Source organism: Oncorhynchus kisutch, linkage group LG4 (genome assembly GCF_002021735.2).
Source record: "Oncorhynchus kisutch isolate 150728-3 linkage group LG4, Okis_V2, whole genome shotgun sequence".
Taxonomy (NCBI): Eukaryota; Metazoa; Chordata; class Actinopteri; order Salmoniformes; family Salmonidae; genus Oncorhynchus; species Oncorhynchus kisutch.
Genome location: NC_034177.2, coordinates 24,621,144 through 24,644,304, shown reverse-complemented (window position 1 = coordinate 24,644,304; position 23,161 = coordinate 24,621,144). Strand labels below are relative to the sequence as shown.

Sequence of the window (23,161 nt, the reverse complement as noted above, 5' to 3'; positions counted from 1 at the left end):
GGGCACCCACATGTTCAGAAACGTATTCTATTTTTATTTACAATAAAAGTGACTCCAAACAGGCACAATACATTATTTACCATTCATTTCTATTGGGCACAAAATAATCTGAAACACAACCAAAACAACCTGCAAACGCATCCAACAAGCTTGTAGAGTCACAAGCTTGATGTAGTCGTCTATGTAGTTTCTGTTCTGAAGTAAAGGCAGGGCTATTATCCTCTCACTGGGATAGTAAACAACATGATCCAGTCTGTCTGTGTGTTTACCTGTGGACAGAGGCAGTTTGGGCAGGCCGGGGCCGGGGGAGTACACTTCACTGCATGAGCCGGGCTGACACACCATGTGACTTGTGACCAGGTGGCTGTAGAGAATGTCCCTCGTGGTGGAGACGAAGCCACAGCCGTGACAGACTCCGTTCTGCGTGTCCGTGTGTACCTTCAGGTGACGCTCACAGTTGGCTTTAGTGGTGAAGGCTGACAGGCAGATCAGACACACGAAAGGACGCTCACCTACAGGCACAGGACATATATATCTTTAATATTTTAACTAAATTGACTGTCTTCCCCTTATAACAGCTGAAGAAAAAGGTCTGTTTACAAGGTATTATTAAAAGAGGAATATTCACGCATATTCTCACTCGATCCTTGGTCTGCTATGAGAAAGAGCTAAAGGAATGTATTGTGACAGGTCTCACCACTGTGTGTCCGCATGTGGATCTCCAGGGAGCTGGCGCTCGGGCAGCTCTTGTTGCATTGTGGGAAGGGACAGACACGTTCGTTGGGGTAGGACTCCTTGGCTTTGTCCAGTGGGGGGGAGGAGGAGGCCTGCTGCTTCTGCCGGCTGGCACAGTAGTACATGAGGTGGGCCTGGAGGTTCCTCTCACTGCGATACCAGATCCCACAGTCCTTACACGGGAAGATGTCCTCTGGACCAATCAAACACAAACACAACTGTAAACTCTATCCCTACAACAACCAATCATTTATCAAATCTGTCATACATAATTAAAAACAATGCAAGAAAGAGAGCAGCGTATGTTCATTCTTAAAAAAAATTGCATGTTTAACGTTTCACTGCTTACGCGTTACAATGTTACATTCAGTACATACACTTTCATGTACACATGATGTTCATCCATGTGTATACACACATCACCACACACACCTGTTCACACCAGTCACATGATCGATTCAGTGGCGGAACGAGCAAGCACTCGATATTGCTCCGGGGTCTCCAAGGCAACGAGAGCACAGAGGTTGTGGGAGCGAGCGCCCACCCGTGTGGGGTAATCATACTGATCTGGTGTCAGGGCTGGTGTTACAGGCTATTTTTGATAACATCCATAATTACCAACAGTCCTCAGGAGAGTGCTCCTACAGCAGGAAGCGGGGATACGGATGATCATGTTTTACCCTTTAGCTTGATATGGTGATTAATCATGCACTCATCACAGAATGTCCATGCCTGCTCCTGCTGCCGACAACACTACACTGCCAATAAGGGACTTAATGAAGGAGCGTGAACGCAATTACCATGTAGTCTACCTCTGAGACAAGGCAGTGCAGAGGAGTTACACTGCCACCTTCTGGTGTACTGGGTGAATGAGGAAATGTGGCATGGTGAACTGTTGGTCTTCATTGAGTCCCTCAGTGTCTGTGGTTTACATGGAAAGTGTATAACTGTACACGTGTAGTGTTTGTCTACGCATCTAATGACTAAACGGCACGAAGAACACAAATACATGCATGCACATTCGCATGCAGTGCGCACACACATACACACCCACATTATTCTTGGCAAGCTGACACTCACTGTTGACAACTGCCGTGGCCAAGATGGCTGCCATCCCAGCCTGCTGGGGGAGGAGCTGTATCTCAGAGTGGAGAGAAGCTGGGTAGACACCTGTAGGCTCCTCCTTCACCACCACATCCTGGGTCTGAGACGAGGACAGCTGCTTCGCGGAGGAGAGAGACAGTGTGGCCAACAGACTGTCACCTGTGGAGATGTCCTGGGTCACCTTACAATACAGCTCCTCACCTGGAGAAAAGAGAGAGAGAGAGAGAGCCGCACAACACAAATTAAACCTGGGGCCTGTACAAGAACTACACACATCACACCTGGGGCCTGTAAAAGAACTACACACATCACACCTGGGGCGTGTACTAGAATTACACACATGGTATCGTACAGTATGATATCTATGGAATGTATACTAATCTATAGTAGGTGAAAAAGATCTCTGTATGGTGTCTTTATGGGGTCACTCTGATAAGAGATATCTGATTGTAAGTTGCTTCGTTGAAGAGTGTCTGCTAAATGACTAGAATGTAACAGTGTAAATGGTGCATTATATGTATGTGGGCTGTGTTGATGGTTTGGCATTTCTGGGATCAGGTCTGTTGGTTAACTACCTTGACTGTAGATGGTACAGTTGGCAGCTGTGGCATCGGATGTTAGCGGGACTCTACTGAGCCAGCCGTTATCGTCTTCACACACCAACATCAGCCTGGAGATCTGCTGACATACAAATAAACATACAGAGGCTGTCAGATTTCTGGAAACACAGGGTCAAATGACAATTATCATCTAACATCACATAACTTCTGATTCTCACATACATTGCCAAGTCTATTCAGACAAACCTTTTATATATAGAAATATACTCCTCTTTACATTTGATGGCAAAGACATACTGTACTGAACAGTGAGGTTTAACAATGAATGAATCCTGACAACGTCCTCTGAATTTACTGTTTTAAAGCACATTGACCATAGCGTGCAATAAAAGGATATTTTTCAGTGGGAAGGGGAAGCCCCTTAACACGGGCAATCAGAAGCATAGAGGGACAGGAAGGGGCACAGACTGAACAAAGACTCACAGAAAAGAGCTATAAATAGCAGCAGTGAGAAAGAGGGAAGGAACAGAGAGACCCCAGGAGAAAGGAGAAGAAAAGGTAAGGAAGGAGATCCGATGAGGTCGTAGTGCTCCTATTCACCCGGACGCCCTCTCAGGAACTTCTCTCAATACATGATGGGACAAAAGGATTGTGAATAGAGGGAGGTCATCATCTCGCGGTGTGTGTGTGTGTGTATGAGCGTGTGTGCTGAAGAATGTGTGTCAGTGGTTGCACATGTGTAAGTGAGGCTGTAGCCAGAGTAGGGCAGACCAGAGAGAAACACACACCTGTGCCATCCTCTGCACAATCTTGTCTTTGTTCAGCTGAAGTTCACAGAGCATTCCACCTGACAATCACTCCCACAGACATTGTGTGTCTACATGAGACACTTACCCACACGCATCTACTTACTTCTGTGTGTTATGGCACAGATAAGCATTGTGCATTCATAACCAAATAACTTACAGCAGTCCCAGAAAAATGTAGTCTTTGTGAGGTTCTATAATACATTTATGAGAGTATGGAATAAAACACAGTAGCATTAGGTTGAGCTTCACAACTTCAGTATAGTTGCACAAGGCCTATAGGTGCTACCACTGCATGGAGGCCTGAGGACATACAGAACACTCTGGCTCCACTAGGTGGAAGCAGTCATGCATCAGCAGCAGCAGCCCTGACAGACTGCTTCAGGACAACTACGGCCAGTTAGTCAGTCAGTCAATCTGCTTGCTACAGGGGTACACATATTCCAACATGGTACCACATTGACTGGAACATTTAGAGAGAATATGAGGGGAACGTTTTTGTGTAAAGGAAATGTTTTTGTGTAAAGGAGTGTATACTGTATGGGGCAAGTTGGGAGGCGAGGGAGGAAAGTGTAGATTATTTCTGAATCAGTCTGTTCTAGCCTAAAGACGCTGCGTATTGTATTTCATGGAGAACTTGCGCTGATGTAGAGATACGGCTTCTTTTGTTTTAATTTGGAACCCAATGCTGGAGCCGTCTGAGCTATAAGTGCTGCTAATTTGTTTCAGACTAATTTATCACAAATCTATCTATCATGATGCTTTGCTATTCACTGAAGAAAGGGCCAGTGTGGTCCGACTTTGAAGGAAAGTGTATGAGACAGAAAAATAGAGCCATACAACAGATTGAAGAGGGTCTTTGGACAGTATGAACAAATGCACAAAAATAATAATAATAATCTCTATCCAAGCATCCTTATCTACCTCTATCTGAGATATTCTCAGAGACGACCAGAGCGAAGATGAGGTGGAGATGATGATTTAGCTGACTCTGATCAGGCTTTGGGCCCTGGCTGCACTGGGACTTTAAATGCTGTCTGGAACCAACACAGATAATGAAAACTAAAAGGCATGCGGCAAGATTACAGTTTGATTAGGATGTGTAATTAACAAAGCCAACAGAGGCCATGGCCGCTAAAGATGGTTGAGTTAAGAGGAGCAGAGAAGCCTCTAGTATCACATTTCTCTGGCCTGGAGGACATTTTCAACAAGCACAGTATCAAATTAAACATAATCAAATGGCAAGTTCTTACCTCTGAACACAACACATCCACCTAGTAGGCAGCCCACTCCACCACTACTGCCGTAAACTATCCCACAATTCATAGTGGCCAGCCCCACTGATTGAAACACATTTCCCAAGGAGCAGGGAGAGAGCGAGGGAGGGGTATTAGGAGAACTAAAAGACTAAGAAGAGAAGTTAATGTTGCTCAGCACTGCCTGTGTTCACCCTTGCGGTCTCCCTAGGACCCAGGCACTTTGAGAGCGCTTTAAGCCCCTCAGTGAGGGAGTCTTTGAGGCGCAGTCTAAGCCCCCTCGTCCGGACCCTCGTCCCTCATGAATATTAATCAGCCCAGCCGGGCTTTAATCTGCCTGATCCCCGCACTGCTGCCGCCGAGACGATAGCGAATCTAATTATTTGGTCTGATATTAACCCACCCCCACACACACCCTCCAGCCTCCCCATATCCACCTTCAACACACACACACACACAAAGCCTACGTGCACATGCACCTCACCCCCCACCCCCAACCCAGTCTGCGACGCCCTCTCCTTATCACTCCCAAAAACGCCCTCCTCTCACGCCGATAAAACTTGAATGCAAATGATGCTCGACTGATTTCATTTCTCTATTCGTTCATTCCATAGCCTGGTCATTGCTGAGTATAAAATGAAAATATAATTTTCTCTCTCCCCAAACGCTCTCCTCTGGAGGTGGAAATGAAGGGAGAAACCTTTCCATGCACTAACCCCAAGTCTAACCCCGACTCAGATCAATTCAGCTTTATATACGGTTCAATTAAAGCAGAGGAAATAATAAAATGCCTACCCATCCTCCAGTAGATTTAGCCTTCATCCCACTATCAAACAGTGTGTGTACTACGTAGATTCTTACGGTTTACATACATACATACATACATACATACATACATACATACATACATACATACATACATACATACATACATACAGTGGGGCTAAAAAGTATTTAGTCAGCCACCAATTGTGCAAGTTCTCCCACTTAAAAAGATGAGAGAGGCCTGTAATTTTCATCATAGGTACACTTCAACTAATTGTGTTTCTGATGTCCTTTGACAACTCTTTGGTCTTGGCCATAGTGGAGTTTGGAGTGTGACTGTTTGAGGTTGTGGACAGGTGTCTTTTATACTGATAACAAGTTCAAACAGGTGCCATTAATACAGGTAACGAGTGGAGGACAGAGGAGCCTCTTAAAGAAGAAGTTACAGGTCTGTGAGAGCCAGAAGTCTTGCTTGTTTGTAGGTGACCAAATACGTATTTTCCACCATAATTTGCAAATAAATTCATAAAAAATCCTACAATGTGATTTTCTGGATTTTTCCCCCTCATTTTGTCTGTCATAGTTGAAGTGTACCTATGATGAAAATTACAGGCCTCTCTCTTCTTTTTAAGTGGGAGAACTTACACAATTGGTGGCTGACTAAATACTTTTTTGCCCCACTGTACATACATACATACATACATACATCAATGCTACCATAATTGGATTAATATTCCCTGTTGATTAAAGCAACTTTAGAATACTGTTCCCTGAGGACCCATGAGAAACTGAGAAAACCAATGGATTGATTGGTCAATCTTCAATTTCAATATGTGCATCCTGGATAATGATGTCATCCAAGGGATTTTGAATGTACTGTATGAAGCAGAAACAGCTGGACAGACTGAGAAGAAAAGAACAGGAAGGTAGAATAGTGTCTCTTCTTTCCTGGCCTGTTCAATTGACTTCCACTGAGTTCCATCATAGGCCTTTTGACCATTGCGGTTGGCTTGGTCTTCATTCATACTCTTTCTTCCTCTCGCTCTCTTTCACCCCCTCCTCCCATTTACCTCTTAATCTTCCCATCCTTCCCTCTCTACAGTACTGTATGGCTAATCAAGCTCTCTCTCATCCCTCTCTCTTTCTCATTCCTACCCCTCTGTCTGCCCTTCTCTGTCAATCTCTCCCTTACAGGAAATGTTTTCTTTCCCAAAAGGGGGGAATGGAGGGGGTACTCACTGTCCCAAACAAAGAGGTCACTGTGAATCCTCCAAAAATACAGAGAAGAAAAGGAAGAAAGATAAACATCAGAAACCTACTCTCATCCGCCTCTCACACACACTCTCTCTCAACACACACACGCACACTAATTAACACACACACACGGGTACGAACACACACGCACCATACACTAGATTTCTCTACACAAATACACGTGTGTATTAATACATGAGCTTAGTGTACTAAAAACATGTATCATATACAACAAGCTAACATAGAAAAACACACCACTCACACAGCCACACATATCTGCAGACACCTCTAAGAAAAGGTTGATGAGCAGCATGCAAATGACATGTAAAAATATAAAACTTGCGATACTTAAAACGGGCGAGATAAGAGATTTGAAAATGAGGCACTCTTGGAAAGCGGGCTCCTGAACTGCCGGAGATAAGCCTCAGAGATAGAGGAAGGTTTTCCCTCTCTCCTCTCTCCTCTACTCTCCACCCCGCAGAAGCCAACGCAGATGACAGCGAGATGCAGATACCATCCCAGTCACAGGGACTGAGTGATGAGAATGAGCACCCCTCCCCATCACCTCCATCTCTCCATTCCCACCTCTTTCCATTCCCTCTCTCTTCCACTCTGGCACTGCCTTCTTTCTTTTGCTGGCTTTTTCCAATGCTCATTCCTATCATTTCTCTTTCTCCCCTTTGCCTCTCCATTTGCCTCTACTCAGTCCATTTCTTTGGTCACCTGGTCCCTACCTCTCACTATTGCACAACTTCTCAGAGAATGTCAGAGGCAGGAAGACATAGGAACAGACATTTAGATTGGTGAGGAAGTGTCTGATGATGGGTTTAGTATCAAGTTTCCCTGGTCCTCCTGTGAGCTCTATGTGAACTCTCAGGCCTGTAGCACAACCTTAGGGCCTTGTTGCCAATTAAAATCAAACATGGAAATGCTCTCAACAAGTCTGCCATCAAGAATCAAGATAGTTCAGTGCACTTTATTATCAGAGACATTCAGGAGCGATCAACAGGGCGACAAGTGCTAAATCACAGATTTTGGGTCTTCTGGAGCGATCGTTTTAATTCAGATCTAATTTGAGGGGGTGGAGTGCAGTAGGGTGCTGTAGACGGTCCCCTGTTGATCATTTCAGATCAACTGGAGAGATTTACCAAGAGGTAAACAAACACTGTTAGAGAGAGAGAAAGAGAGAGATTGAGAGGGTGGTCACCTTCACTTGTCCTTCCTATGGAACGACAGAGCAGTGAGGGGGAGATAGAGACTCCCCAAAAGTGTGTTTGAAAGCTGTGGGTGGCGCGCCTTATCGCTGGAGTTCTCCTGGAGAGATTATTGGGGGATTAGTGCGAACGCTTGTTTCTAAAACATGATGAAAAGACGTTCCACGCGTGATAACGCTTTGAACTCTACACTCCTTCTAGGATCCTGCCTCTAGGCTTCATTTCCGCGAAAGACAGGAGGGGGAAGAGAGGGGAACGAAAGCAATATGTAAGTTAAGTTGCTCTTGCGGTAGCTGGTTTGGATGAGTATCAATCAAACTGAGGTTGAACTAAACTCTTTCCCTTATTTAAGCATTGTTATTCTGAAGTTATCGTAACTTGTTTGCTACCAACAAATCATCACTACATAACGGGGGGCTTGTTATGCGTCTCATGATGTATCTTTTGCCTTCAGTCAGAATAAAAAAACGTCCTAATCTGATCGATTTGTGATCCAATCATAAGAAACTTATTATTATCAGATCTGTGTGTGATCCAATCAGGAGGGAGGTGACACATTTGACCTCAGTTGCCATGAGATGAGGACATGTTCACTGAACTAAAAACTCCCAGGAATCTAAAGCAACCTGATTAGATTCAGATCAACTTTATTATCCCATCAGGGGAAAATTAATTTGGTCATGTGCTTAAAAAAGGAAAACACAGAAACTACACAAAATAATTCAAAGTGCTATAGCTACACATTTAAAGTGAAAGTGCGATATGCTGTATACTCATGGGATCAACAGACTATCTTTTATACAGTCTAATGGCTGTTGGAATAAAAGAGTCCCCATATCAATCTGTTTGAATTTTATTTTGAAGAGATCTCTTTCCCCTTGTCTGGGTGCTGCTGTAACTGAATTTTGAGTGAAGTGGGTGAGTACTGTCTTCTAAAATGCTTTCAGGTTTTAGGAGGATGTGTTTTGTGTACAGGCTGGTGGCTGATTCTTGGTTCATACCAATTATCCTTCCCGCCGTCTTGATAAAGTGCAGAAGATTGACTTGGTCCTGCACTCGCATGTTTCCAAAGGACAGCACACTCTACTGGGCAGATTTATAGAACATTTGTAAGATATGGCGATCAACATTAAAATGGTTCAGCTTGCGTAAAAAAACATTCTCTGTTGCAATTTCTTTATCTTTGCAAAGGCACAGTCATTGAATATCCGTTTATTGTCTCTTTCGATTCCCAGGTACTTTTATGTGGTCACTCTATCGACTAATTCCCCATTGATCTTCGTAGGGTGTAGTGGAGTTTTGTTCCTTCTGAAATCAATTTCCATCTCTTTAGTTTTCTTAACATTTATTTCAAGAAAAGTATCTGCACACCACTGGCTAAATTCTGCAGTTTCTCTGTCAAAACCTTGAAGAGAGACTTGGTCTGGGTGGAGGAAACCCACAACAGCGGTGTCATCTGCATATTTAAAGAATTTGTGGGCTGAGTCAGAGGCTTGACAATCGTTTGTGTACAGTGTGTACAGTATCGGTGAAAGTACGCAACCTTGAGGGGCTCCCGTATTCACCATTCTAGATGTAGAGATGGCGGAGTTAAACTTCACTTGTTGAGTACGGTTCACAAGGAAACTATTTATTCACCTGATCAGTAGAGAGTTGACACCCAAATTCACCAGCTTATCCAACAGTAGGATCAGTAGAGAGTTGACAGCCAAATTCACCAGCTTATCCAACAGTAGGTGGGGTTGGATTGTGTTAAACGCGCTACTGAAGTCAAGGAATACAATTTCCACTAGGTTATGTTCTAAATGTTCGTCATCAACACCCCTGGAGGCACGGTAGGTGAACTGGTTTGAGTCTAATTGGGATGAGAGACCATATTTTTTTCTAAGCATTTCATAGGTACAGATGTCATGGCTACAGGGCGTAAATCATCAGTAAACATTATTATGCACCGTACAAAAGTCAAACATCCATATCAGGCATGTTTTATACCTCTTTCTCAAGAGTTGAAAAAAAAAGACTACATCAAGCATGAAATCTATATCGGATCAAAAAAGAACAGGCCTAATATTAGCTAGGATCTATGTTTGTTGTGTGAGAGTGCACTAGTGTTGCTTTGTGTGTTGGTGTTCAAAGTGAACACTTGTCTCCATGTGTTAAAGGGTATGCCCCGTATTAAACTGATAGCTTATCTGGCCAGACCAAATAAGAAGCAAATTTACTCAGAGAAGGCAGAGCAGAGCAGGCAGGTTTGGCATGGATCTGAAGGCCTGCAAGGACAGGCGAGGCCAAGCTGGTGGTGCCAAATCACCCTGTGATGTGATGAGAGGCAGAGCCCCAGGGCTCCAGAGACACCACGGCCACCACCATGGCCGCCGCCGGCTGTATGACACCACCACTGGGACACGTCTGAGGTGGGAGGGGACAGGGAGGAGGTGACACTTTGAAATTGGTAACCCTTTGTTTAGTTCCTTACACACAATGTTTCATACTATGGCTAACCAAGCAGATTGGTCGGTAACACATCTATTTCAATGACAGCAAAGGAAACCAAACGTTAGCTGTGTAAATTGGGTATTTTGAATTTTGTTCAGGTTGTCAATGTTGAATCTTCACACAGTAGATGGCAACAATCAGGCACAGACAGATTAATTGTGCCTCTACTACACATATAGAGGGAGAGAAGAGAACTCAGCAGAAAACAATCGTGGACGAGCAGATATAGAGATGAAAGGCTGCGTGGCGGTGGATCTACTGTACTGAGGGTAACCCTCACCCCTACTGAATCCTGAGTTGGCGGCCTGTCGGGGAACTGTGGGAGGAGGAGAGTGAAGTGACAGTGGGAGACACAGGAGGAATGTGAGATTAAACCCACTATCTCCTCCCGATACTGAGGGTCTGTCTCCTCACTCCTTAAACTCACAGATAGCAGGGGTGAGGGAGGTGAGACAGAGGGTGAGAACTCAAAAGAGATGGTCAAAGCCGAGAATCATCGAAAAACTCCATTGAGATGTAGTCTTCTTGAACATAATAGAATAGGGAAAATGAGAAAGAGATGAGCAGGGCAAGGGAGGAAGTGACAGATATATGTGATGGGTGTGTTTGGACTCAGCAATTCAGATAATAAACTAAATCTTAGAAATGAGAGCCTATCAACCAGAAATCAATCATTGGCGTTTGTTGTCCAGGAGGATGGCGCCATGCAGAGATAAAAGACAAGCGGACGTCTAGGGAGAAGAAAGGACAGGGGCGGGCTGGCTGGGCTGCAGCTGGGAGAGGAAAGGAGAAGCTGCAGGACCAATGCGTCAGTCAGGCTCATGGATACATGAGGATGAGACAAGGCAGGAGAGGAGCAGTCCCTCAGAGAATCATGAATGGTAATTCAGGTATAACAACATAGCAATAGTGATAGTAATGTCTTCCTATATTTATTAACCCTTTGAGGAGTACATACAGGACTGTGGATAGGTCTCCAACCACCAGTCCGTTTGTATGATAGTCACAAGCGATATCTCAGACAGCACTGGCCCGATTTTGACGAAACTTGAGTGAATGATTGAATGCCATAGAGATCCGTCGTTTACAAAATTACAATGATTGGTCCAAGGCGGGAGCTATAGTAATTAACTGAAACGTGTGCGTCACATCAGAGAGGAAGAGGCAAATAAGAGGGATAACTGTCTTCTACAGCAGGTGGCGAGAAAAAAACACTTTATATCGGAGTTGTGCCTATTGTTCACACACAATACTGCCCTCTTATTGGCTAGAATGGTCCAACCTGATCTTGCTTCCTCCCGACTGCCATATAACATGTGTAAATATTTGTATGAACATAACAAGATTCAACAACTAAGACATAAACTTAACAAGTTCCACAGACATGTGATTAACAGAAATTGAATAATGTTGTCCCTGAACAAAGGGGGGGGTCAAAATCAAAAGTAACAGTCAGTATCTGGTGTGGCCACCAGCTGCATTAAGTACTACAGTGCATCTCCTCCTCATGGACTGCACCAGATTTGCCAGTTCTTGCTGTGAGATGTTACTGCACTATCCACCAAGGCACCTGCAAGTTCCCGGACATTTCTGGGGGGAATGGCCCTAGCCCTCACCGTCCGATCCAACAGGTCCCAGATGTACTCAATGGGATTGAGATCCGGGCTCTTCGCTGGGCATGGCAGAACACTGCCATTCCTGTCTTGCAGGAAATCACGCACAGAACGAGCAATATGGCTGGTGGCATTGTCATGCTGGAGGGTAATGTCAGGATGAGCCTGCAGGAAAGGTACCACATGAGGGAGGAGGATGTCTTCCCTGTAACGCACAGCATTGAGATGGCCTCCAATGATAACAAGCTCAGTCCAATGATGCTGTGACACACTGCCCTAGACCATGATGGACCCTCTACCTCCAAAACGATCCCACTCCAGAGTACAGGCCTCGGCGTAAAGCCCATTCCTTCGACGATAAACGCGAATCCGACCATCACCCCTGGTGAGACAAATCCAAAACTGGTCAGTGAAGAGCACGTTTTGTCAGTCCTGTCTGGTCCAGCGACAGTGGGTTTGTGCCCATAGGCGATGTTATTGCCGGTGATGTCTGGTGAAGACCCGTGGACCTGCCTTACAATTGGCTTACAAGCCCTCAGTCCAGCTTGTAAGCCCTCAGTCCAGCCTCCCTTAGCCTATTGTGGACAGTGCATTCCTGGTGTAACTCGGGCAGTTGTTGTTGCCTTCCTGTGCCTGTCCCGCAGGTGTGAAGTTTGGCTGTACAGATCCTGTGCAGGTGCTGTTACATGTGTTCTGCCACTGCAGGACGATCAGCTGTCAATCCTGTCTCCCTGTAACGCTGTCTTAGGCTTCTCACAGTACGGACATTGCAACATCTGCAGTCCTCATGCCTCCTTGCAACATGCCTAAGGCACGTTGACGCAGGCATCTTTTTTTTGCTGTTTTTCAGAGTCAGTAGAAAGGCCTCTTTAGTGTTCTAAGTTTTCATAACTGTGACCTTAATTGCCTACCATCGGTAAGCTATTAGTGTCTTAACGACCATTCCACAGATGCATGTTCATTAATTGTTTATGGTTCATTGAACATGCATGGGAAACAGTGTTTAAACTTTACAATTCAGATCTGTGAAGTTATTTGGATTTTTATGAATTATCTTTGAAAGACAGTGTCCTGAAAAAGGGCTGTTTCTTTTTATGCTGAGTTTATGTCTAAGTACCAGTCTCTTTAGCTAACATTCCACTCCTTGTCAGTGCCAGAGAGACTGGTTGTCACTAGTTACCACAGCCACAAAAGTGAAAAGGCCCGTCTACTCGACTAATCAGATGAGGGAGTGTGATGACGCGTATGCCGGCTCAGAAAGCCCGCCTACCCGACCAATCAGATGAGGGTGTGTCAACGCATATGCCGTCTTAACGTATATTTCGAGTTCAAGTTTGAGGACCAATGCCATGTTCACAACAACTGGAAACTCGGAAATCTCGGACTTTCGAATGGTCAAGACAGCTGGAAAATCGGGAAAAACCAAGCTCCGACGAGGAAAAATCATTTTGAACAGTCATCCAACTCGAAATGCCAAGTCGGAAACTCTGGCATCTTTCTAGAGCTCTAATTTAAAAACAAAAATACAGTATTTACAAACTATTCAGACCCTTTGCTATGTGACTCGAAATTGATCTCAGGTGCATCCTGTTTCTATAGATTATCCTTGAGATGTTTCTACAACTTGATTGAAGTCCACCTGTGGTAAATTCAATTGATTGGACATGATTTAGAAAGGCACAAACCTGTCTATATAAGTTCTCACAGCTGACAGTGCATGTCAGAGTAAAAACCAAGGCATGAGTTCGAAGGAATTGTCCGTAGAGCTCCGAGACAGCAGTGTGTTGAGGCACAGATCTGGAGAAAGGTACCAGCATTTCTGCAGCATTGAAGGTCCCAAAGAACACAGCGCCTCCATCATACTTAAATGGAAGAAGTTTGGAACCACCAAGACTCTTCCTATAGAGCTGGTCGCCCGGCCAAACTGAGCAATCGGGGGAGAAGGGCCTTGGTCAAGGAGATGACCAAGAACCCGATAGTCACTCTGACAGAGCTCCAGAGTTCCTCTGTGGAGATGGGAGAACATTTCAGAAGGACAACCATCCCTGCAGCACTCCACAAATCAGGCCTTTATGGTAGAGTGGACATAGGGAAGCCACTTCTTCGTAAACGCACAGTGGGTCATTTGTGTACTTGTCTGACATTTTACTGCATTGTTAGGAGCTAGTAACATAAGCATTCCACACATTTTCATTTTTAATAAATTAGCAAAAATGTCTAAAAACCTGTTTTTGCTTTGTCATTATGGGGTATTGTGTGTAGATTAATGAGGACATTTTTTTTAAAGTTCATTCTAGAATAAGGCTGTAACCTAACAAAATGTGGAAAAAGTCAAGGGGTCTGAATACTTTCCAAAGGTACTGTACGTGTACATTTATTTTGCAATGCTCACACACACAACGCGGTCTGTGTGGTCAGCATTGAAGATTTTGTGGTTGGAATTGCAGTATGTATTTAGTTTCAGAATTTAGACATGAGCTAGCAACTTTTGACAGACCGGTTACATCTGGACAAACAAACTGTTGCTTAACAACTAATGTGTTCTGTGGAGACCAAAAGTGAGAGGTCTAATATTTGCATAATCGCTGTGATTGGCAGTGTCTCACGTTAGATGACGTCACTTCTCTGCGATGCTCTTAAGTATTAACACCCCATGGCTTTTCCACATTTTGTTGTATTACAGCCTGAATTTAAAATTGATTAAATATAGATTTTTTTGTCCATGGCCTACACACAATACCCAATAATGTCAAAGTGGAATTAATACAAAATTAAAAGCTGAAATGTCTTGAGTCAATAAGTATTCAACCCCTTTGTTATGGCAATCCTAAATAACAAAATGTGCTTAACAAGTCACATAATAAGTGGCATGGACAATAATAGTGTTTAACATGATTTTTGAATGACAACCTCATCTCTTTACCCCACACATACAATTATCAGTAAGGTCACTCAGTCACGCAGTGAATTTCAAACACAGAATCAACCAGAAAGACTAGGGAGGTTTTCTAATGCCTCGCGAAGAAGGGCACCCATTGGTAGATTGGTATACATAAAAAAAGCAGACACTGAATATCCCTTTGAGGATGGTGAAGTTATTAATTACACTTTGGATGGTGTATCAATATACCCCGCCACTACAAAGATGCAGGCGTCCATCCTAACTCAGTGAGCAGAGAGGCAGGTCAAAACTGGGGATGGATCAACAACATTGTAGTTACTCCACAATACTAACCTAATTGAAAGAGTGAAAAGAAGGAAGCCTGTATAGAATACAAATATTCCAAAACATGTATTCTGTTTGCAACAAGGCACTGAAGTAATACTGCAAAAGAAATGTGGCAAAGCAATTAACATTTTGTCCTGAATACAACGTGTTTTGTTTGAGGCAAATCCAATACAAGCCATTACTGAGTACCACTCTCCATTTTCAAGAATAGTGGTGGCTGCATCATGTTATGGGTATGCTTGTAATTGTTACGGACTGGGGAGTTTTTCAGGAAAAATAAGAAACGGAATGGAGCTAAGCGCATGCAAAATCTTAGAGGAAAACCTGGTTCAGTCTGCTTTCCACCAGACACTGGGAGATCAATTAACCTTTCAGCAGGACAATAACCTAAAACACAAGGCTGTTGTTTACCAAGTAGACAGTGAATGTTCCTTTGTGGCCGAGTTACAGTTTTGAATTAAATCTACTTGAATATCTATGTCAAGACTTGAAAATGTCTGTCTAGCAATGACCAACAACCAACTTGAATAATGTGCAAATATTGTACAATCCAGGTGTGCAAAGCTCTTCAAGAAATATTCAGAAAAACTCACAGCTATAATCGCTGCTAAAGGTGATTCTTACATGTATTTGAGATATTTCTGTATTTCATTTTCAATAAATTTGCTACAAAATCTAAAAACATGTTTTAACTTTGTCATTATGGGGTATTGTGTGTAGATGGGTGCGAAAAATATATATTTAATCCATTTTGAATTCAGGCTGCAACACAACAAAATGTGGAATAAGTCAAGGGTTATAAATACTTTCTGAATGTAGCTAGTTTCATGCCCTGATCTGTTTCAGCTGTCCTTGTGATCGTCTCCACCCCCTCCAGGTGTCACTTATTTTCCCTGGTGTATTTATCCCTGTGTTTCCTGTCTCTCTGTGCCAGTTCATCTTGTATGTTCATGTCAACCAGCGTGGTTTTCCTGTGCCTCTACTTTTCTATTCTCGTTTACTAGTCCTCCCAGTTTTTACCTCCACCTGTTTTTCTGGACTCCATTCCCGCCTGCCTGACCATTCTGCCTGCGTTGACCTCAAGCCTGCTTGTCATTCTGTACCTCTGAACTGGTTTTAACCTTTTGCCTGCCCACGACCATTCTCTTGCCTCCCCCTTTTGGATTGTTAATAAACATCTTGGACTCTAACCATCTGTCTCCTGTGTCTGCATCTGGGTCTCGCCTTGTGGCCTTATAGTACGAACTGGCCTTGACAGACCCAGCAGACCTGGACCAGCTCCGCCACTCTGTCTCCCTGCAGGGAGCCACCATTCGGAGGCATGAGGAGCTACTTCAGGACCTTCTGGAAGGGCTTCGTTCCCTGACGGAACGCCACGACCAGGGGTTCAAGGCTGTTATGGAGCAAATCAGGGAGTTAGCTCATAGGCAGCCTACCACCTCTGAGAACCCCCAACCACTCAGAAACTTTCCCCCTGTGAGTGGTGAGGTTGTACAGCCTTCCCCGGGTCCCCGAGAACCCTGCTTACCTCCTCCGGAGCGATACTCTAGAGATCCTGGTATCTGCTGGGGTTTTCTTTCTCAATGCTCCCTTATTTTTGAGCTACAGCCATCTTCGTTTCCTTCGGACCGATCTAAGATAGCATATATTATTACGCTAATGTCGGGAAGGGAGCTCTCTTGGGTGATGGCTGTTTGGGAGCAACAATCTGCCAATTGTCGTCATCTGGAGGATTTTATGGTAGATGCGAGAAAGGCTTTTGATTCTCCAGTATCTGGGAGCGAGGCGGCCCATAAACTGCTGGATTTACATAAAAATTCTCAAAGTGTGGCAGACTACGCTGTTGACTTTCGCACGCTGGCCGCCGAAAGTACCTGGAATCCGGAGTCTCTTTTTGATACCTTCCTTCATGGACTATCTGGGGAGATAAAGGATGAGCTAGCCGGTGGACCTCAATTTCCTCATCGCCCTCACCATTAAAATTGATGGGCAGCTAAGGGAACGCAGGAGTGAGAGGAGGTCTGACCTGGGTCACACTTGTTCATCCGCAGTGGCTCGCTCATCTTCGAAGTAATCCGGAAGTCCCCGAAGGCTATTTTTCAGAGAGGATCCGAAGCCACCTGAGCTCCCCCGAGAATCATCAGCAACGGGTGAGTCAGATACTCCAGAACCTATGCAACTGGGCAGAGCTAGATTATCGCCTAAGAAACGTTCACATAGGCTGAGTTCCAACAGTTGTCTGTACTGTGGGGCTGCACGACATTATATAGCCACCTGCCCAGTTAAGCTTTATTTTGATGTATGACACTTGTATTTTCATGAATGTTAAATATTTATATTTCTGTAATTTGAATTTCGCACTCTGCAATTTCACTGGATGTTGTCGAGGTGGGTCGCTAGCGAAACGCCTGCGCCAGAAAGGTTAAGAGACCCATCTCTATAGTAGGCACAAGTACTCTGGTGAGCCAGACTGGGAATCTTCTTAATCCCATTAACCGGACTCCCTCCTTTGTTATACTGCTGTGGGGAGACCAGTCTAAATCTCTACGGGTGCTCATTGACTCTGGGGCAGATGAGAGTTTTATGGATGCTACTCTAGTTTCTGAATTAGGTATTCCCACTCAACTTCTCTCTGTTTCCATGGACGCTAGAGCACTGGACGGAAGCTCCATTGGCAGAGTTACCCACAGCACTGTTCCTGTTAATCTTCGGGTTTCAGGAAATTACAGTGAGGCTATACAGCTGCTTCTCATTGAGTCTCCCCATGTTCCAGTTGTTTTGAGATTTTCTATGGCTTAAAAAAACACAACCACGTTATTGATTGGACCACATGTTCAATCTTGGGTTGGAGTCTGTTTTGCCATTCCCATTGCCTCAAAGCAGCACAGCCTTCCCCGAGACAGGCTCCTCAGGGCTTATGTCAAGTCTCGGATTTCTCTACCGGCCCACAGATTACCACAACCTCCTGGAAGTTTTCAGCAAGGCACGGGCTACTTCTCTTCCCCCGCATCGTCCTCATGATTGTGCCATTGATCTCCCCCAGGCACCACACCACCTCGCGGTAGGCTACATTCTCTATCTGGGCCGGAGACCAAGGCCATGGGGGAGTACATAGAGGAGTCTCTGGCTACTGGGGCTGTCCGTCCGTCTGCTTCTCCTGCCGGTGCAGGGTTTTTCTTTGTGGAGAAGGACAAGCCCCTGCGTTCGTGTATTGAATACCGGGGTCTTAATGATATTACGATTAAGAATAGTTACTCCCTACCACTCCTCTCCTCGGCTTTTGAACCTCTCCAGGAAGCCACCATTTTTTTACAAGCTGGATCTTTGGAATGCCTACCACCTGGTTCGGATACGCGAAGGAGATGAGTGGAAGACAGCATTCAGCACAGCCAAGCGCATTAATTCCAGGCAGGCCCGGTGGGCTCTGTTATTTACTAGGTTCAATTTCACCATCTCCTACCGCCCAGTGTCCAAAAACCTGAAGCAGGATGCTCTCTCCCGTCTATACAGTTCCACTGCCATTCCCTCTGAATCTGAGACCATCCTCCCTGCCTCTTGCTTGGCGGCTTCTGTTGTTTGGGGAATTGAGGCTCTGGTCCGCAAGGTTCAGTGTTCCCAATCGGACCCTGCGGGGGGCCCAGCTAACCGTATACTTGTGCCTGATGAGGTCTGGTCTCAGGTCCTAGAATGGGCTCACTCCTCCAGGCTTACCTGTCATCCTGGTACTCATCGGACCCTGGCTTTCCTCCGTCAACGCTTCTGCTGGCCTACCATGGTCCCTGAAGTATCGACCTTCTTCGCCGCATGCATGGTATGCGCGCAAAGCAAGACTCCGTGGCAAGCTCCGTCTAGCCTCCTACAGCCACTTCCTGTCCCTCATCACCCCTGGTCCCATATTCCTCTGGAATTCGTCACTGGGCTTCCTCCGTCAGACGGTAACACCGGTGGACAGAATCTCCAAGGCCTCCCATTTCATCCCTCTTCCTAAGTTACCTTCAGCCAAGGAGACGGCCCAGCTTATGGTGCAGCATGTCTTCCATATCCATGGACTCCCGGTTGACGTTGTCTCAGACCGGGGTCCTCGGTTCTCATCCCAATTCTGGAAGGCACTCTTATTGGGTGCAAAACGTCAGCCAGTCTGTCCTCTGGGTTTCATCCCCACTGTAACGGCCAGTCGCAGCGAGCCAATCAAGATATGGAGACGGCACTCCAGTGTCTGGTTGCCAGTAACCCCACCACCTGGAGACAGCAACTGGTCTGGGTGGAATATGCCAGGAACACTCTCCCTTGCTCGGCTACTGGACTATCCCCTTTTGAATGCTCCATGGGGTATCAGCCCCCGCTCTTCCCAGAGCAAGAAGTTGAGGTCAACGTACCTTCAGCCAAGATGTTCATCCACTGCTGTCAGCGTACCTGGAAAAGAGCTAGGGCGGCTCTTCTCAAGACCACCGCTTGTCGACAATACCTGGAGAACCGCCACCGGACTCTGGCTCCTCGCTGTCGGGCAGAGCGTATGGCTGTCTATTCGGGACCTACCCCTCTGGGTAGACTCCAGTAAACCTTCCCCTGCGTTTCATTGGTCCTTTCCCCATTTCTAGAGGCATTAGTCCCACTGCTGTCCGTCTGCTGTTGCCCCGTACCCTCGGTGTTCCCCCTACTTTTCATGTTTCCAGGATTAAACCCTTGTCTCACTGCCCTCTGTCTCCTGCTTCTAGGCCCCTCCCTCCCCCGTGTCAATGATGGCCAGGCAGCGTGAAGGTGAGATGCCTCCTGAGGGTTCGACCACGGGGTGGGGTTTCCAGTACCTGTTTGACTGGGAGGGTTATGGCCTGGAGGAGAGGTGCTGGGTTACGGCTAAAGTCATCTTGGACCCGACCCTCATTGCTGATTTTCACCGCCGACACCCCGGTCAGCCAGGTATGCACTCAGGTAGGACGCCAGGTGGCGTCCCTAGAGAGGGGGGGTACTGTCACGCCATGATCTGTTTCCATCTGCATCTGGGTCTCGCTTAAAGCCCTTATAGCTAGCCCTTCCTTCACTGACATAAAAAGCTTGCTTAGCCTGTTTAAATTACACTGAAGCTGTAGACATGCAGCCCCACAATTAAGAGGATCTGCCTGTTTTTAGAAATCACACCGTAGATCAGCATGTTTCTCCAAGATCGTAATTGTTGGATCAGCTGAACACAGCAGCTGACTCAGGCTACTGCAATGACTCGTGGCTGTCACGCCCTGACCATAGAGAGCCCTCAGGGTTCTCTATGGTGTAATAGGTCAGAGCGTGACTAGGTTTTTTCTCTAGTTATTTTAATTCTATGTTGGTGTGTGAGTATGGTTCCCAATTGGAGGCAGCTGAATATCGTTGCCTCTAATTGGGGATCATACTTAGTGTGTCCCTTTTCCCACCTGCGTGGTGGGATATTGGTTTGTTTAGTGCCTATGTGCGCTACGTACTGGACGTTCGTTAATTCTTTGTTGTTTTTTAAGTTTCACTGTAATAAATATGTGGAACTCTACACACGCTGCGCCTTGGTCTGATTATTTATATAACGATCGTGACAGTGGCAGAAGAACAGCTGCTTCATGAAAACTCACAATAAGTTAAGCATTAGTACTACAAGTTACAGTAGCTCGCTAGCTTTTGTTGAAAGATTAAACATTATGTGTGCAGCACTAAGTAGGTAGCTGGTTAGTTAACAACATTGTTACAGTCAAAGATGATTTCAGTGACTGACTCAGCTGTTGAAAACTTTATGCTAGCTTTTCATACCTATAGTCAAACTCCAGAAATACTGCTCATTGAAGCACACAAATCTACATAGTGATTGTTAATGTGGTAATAGAATCATGCACACACACCGATCTATGATTGATAAGGCATTTTATTAATTTACTGATCCATTGACCAACCTCCTTCCCGACCCTTGACCTTTAACCTCTACCTCCATGCACTTTGAACCCTCACCTCTGGCACCTGGTCATCTCCAGTCTCTTCTGATTGGACGATCCCAGTGTATGGTCCCCATAGTGTGTCAGTGGTGAGGTCTCTGCGGGCCAGAACCTTGGGGCCAGCAGTATCGTCACCTAGCTCCAGGTCATCTACAGAGAGAATGAGAGAAGAAAGAGAAGAGAGAGCGAATAAGTCTCCCAGGTCCCACGAGCAAACAAGATACAAAGCCATACAAAACCAACTCAGTTGTGTCTCAATTTACTGTTGATAGTTATAATAGTAGAATAGACAAGGTGCATCAGCAGTTTTCTATTGTTATATCAGTTACTGACAGTTGTTCAATTAGCCATGTGCAGCTAACCATTTTTTAATTGGTAAGTTAGTCTAGCCAGCTATCTAAACTTAAGTAATCACGGCCAAATACTGACCAAGTATGCAGGGCAAGTGCCCAGGGACCCTGAACTCCAGGGAGCCCCCATTCATTTTGTTAGTCACTTTCAGATATCATATGTGACTTGTTTCAGAAATCTAGGCGTATGTCACGCATCACTACTTATCAGGAGAGCCATTTGAATGTAAACTTTTAATTTTTTATCAAAATGCGTTTTTTGGCAGAAATGCCTTCTGGAATATGTGAACTTTCATGTGCCTTAATAACAAACGTGTATGTTATCTGTAAATATAAATATTAAATTATGTTGGTTTAGCTAGTTGGTTTAGCCACGTAAAAGACAGCAACCTTCCCACAAGCCATGATTGGCTGAGATAATGAGTGGGCTGGACATGCCGAGAGATGAGTTCGGATTGGTCTGCCATGTAGCACGCAATCTGTCTATAATATGAGCTGGTCAGTATGTGTAGGTAACCCTTTCTAATGAGGATTTTTTAAAAGATATCACGTAGTAGAACTGCATAAGTGTTACTCTCCACTTTCTGGAGGACCGAGCTTTGAAATCAGTGGAATGCACGGTGGAATTAGAGTATGACAGCTAAGGAGATGGAGAAAACTTTGGCATTTGATTGCAAATATGCAGACATAGTCAAAAAGAGAACACACAGAAGGCTGTGTTGTATAAAACGCCTGTCTCCGGATTACATCTTCAAACTAAGGGCAACCATGGCCTCCGTGACAGAGAGGGTGAAGCGTCCATCCATGTATATGGGTAAGAGAGTCTAGCTAGCTACATTTTGTCAAGTTAAAGTGCACTGTTAGCTAGCTAGCTAACATTAGCTGGCTGGCTTGCTAGCTAATGTTACATGTATGATCTGTGTCGTAATATTATTCATATCTCAGAGCCATTTGCATTGCTAGTTATAGCCTAATGTTAGCTAGCTAACATTGAACCTGGTTGGTTAGCTACCATCAGATTTACGCAGGCTAGTAATGTTATGAGTTTGGATTTAGGTTCATTGTTTAGCTAGCTAGCTACATGTCTAAACAAAAGACACTCCTATGCAAGTAGCCATTTCAATAGAATGTTCATGATGTCACTGCGACAACTGTCGATAGACGTAGCTGGTCGAGCGCAGACAAATTTACAAACGCTCAACACCCATTGAATATGGCCAGTGTCAGTAAACGTTGGCAAAAAAGCGTAATTAAATTGTTGCCAGCAGCACAGCAGTCACCAATGTTTTGGATAACATAAAAACAGCCTAACCAGCTCTGCTGGGCAAGTAAAATGGTCAGAGTTAACTGTTCTCTCATTTGTGTCTGGAAGTAGCTAGCAAGCTAGCCAACTAGCGTGGGTGCTTGACTGCTGCTGTTAGAACAGAACGCTCGAATCAATCCTACTCCTCGGCCAGAGCACGCCCAGTGTGCTCTCTGAACGCTCCGATAGTGAAACGCTCTCAATTTACGAACGGACAACGTGACAACGCTGTTGAGTTTATGAACGCCCAGAAAATGTCTCTAAGCCTTAAATGTGTACAATTACAGGAAATTAACTTTACATCTTAAAAATATATATCTGCCGTCAAGACCGGGGCCAGTATAATGTTTTTCCCGCGAGGTGGGGGGAGACCAAAACAAAACTCGCTTAGGGCCCCAAAAGGTTACTGCCGGCCCTGACTACTGATATAATGCTTGTAGTTAAAGGTCCAATGCAGACGTTTATGAGTGGTCTGAGTGGGGAGGAGAAAACTGAAAACTAGCTGTTATTGGCTGAGAGGTTTGGAAC

General features: G+C 45.0%; 1 protein-coding gene across 2 annotated transcripts in view; it reads right to left on the bottom strand.

Annotated features, from left to right (window-relative positions):
* The window catches only part of LOC109889299 (zinc finger protein ZFPM1-like), a 90,514-nt gene that overhangs the window by 5,856 nt on the left and 61,497 nt on the right, over window positions 1–23,161 (bottom strand). The window contains exons 4-8 of one of the 2 annotated variants that reach the window (XM_020480632.2): window positions 20,997–21,130; window positions 2,415–2,520; window positions 1,816–2,040; window positions 698–928; window positions 270–512 (exon numbers count right to left, since the gene is read on the bottom strand). In XM_020480632.2, coding sequence (XP_020336221.1) covers window positions 270–512; window positions 698–928; window positions 1,816–2,040; window positions 2,415–2,520; window positions 20,997–21,130 — 939 coding nt within the window. The remainder of the gene's footprint in view (window positions 1–269; window positions 513–697; window positions 929–1,815; window positions 2,041–2,414; window positions 2,521–20,996; window positions 21,131–23,161) is intronic. The other variant, XM_020480633.2, reaches the window with a different exon arrangement.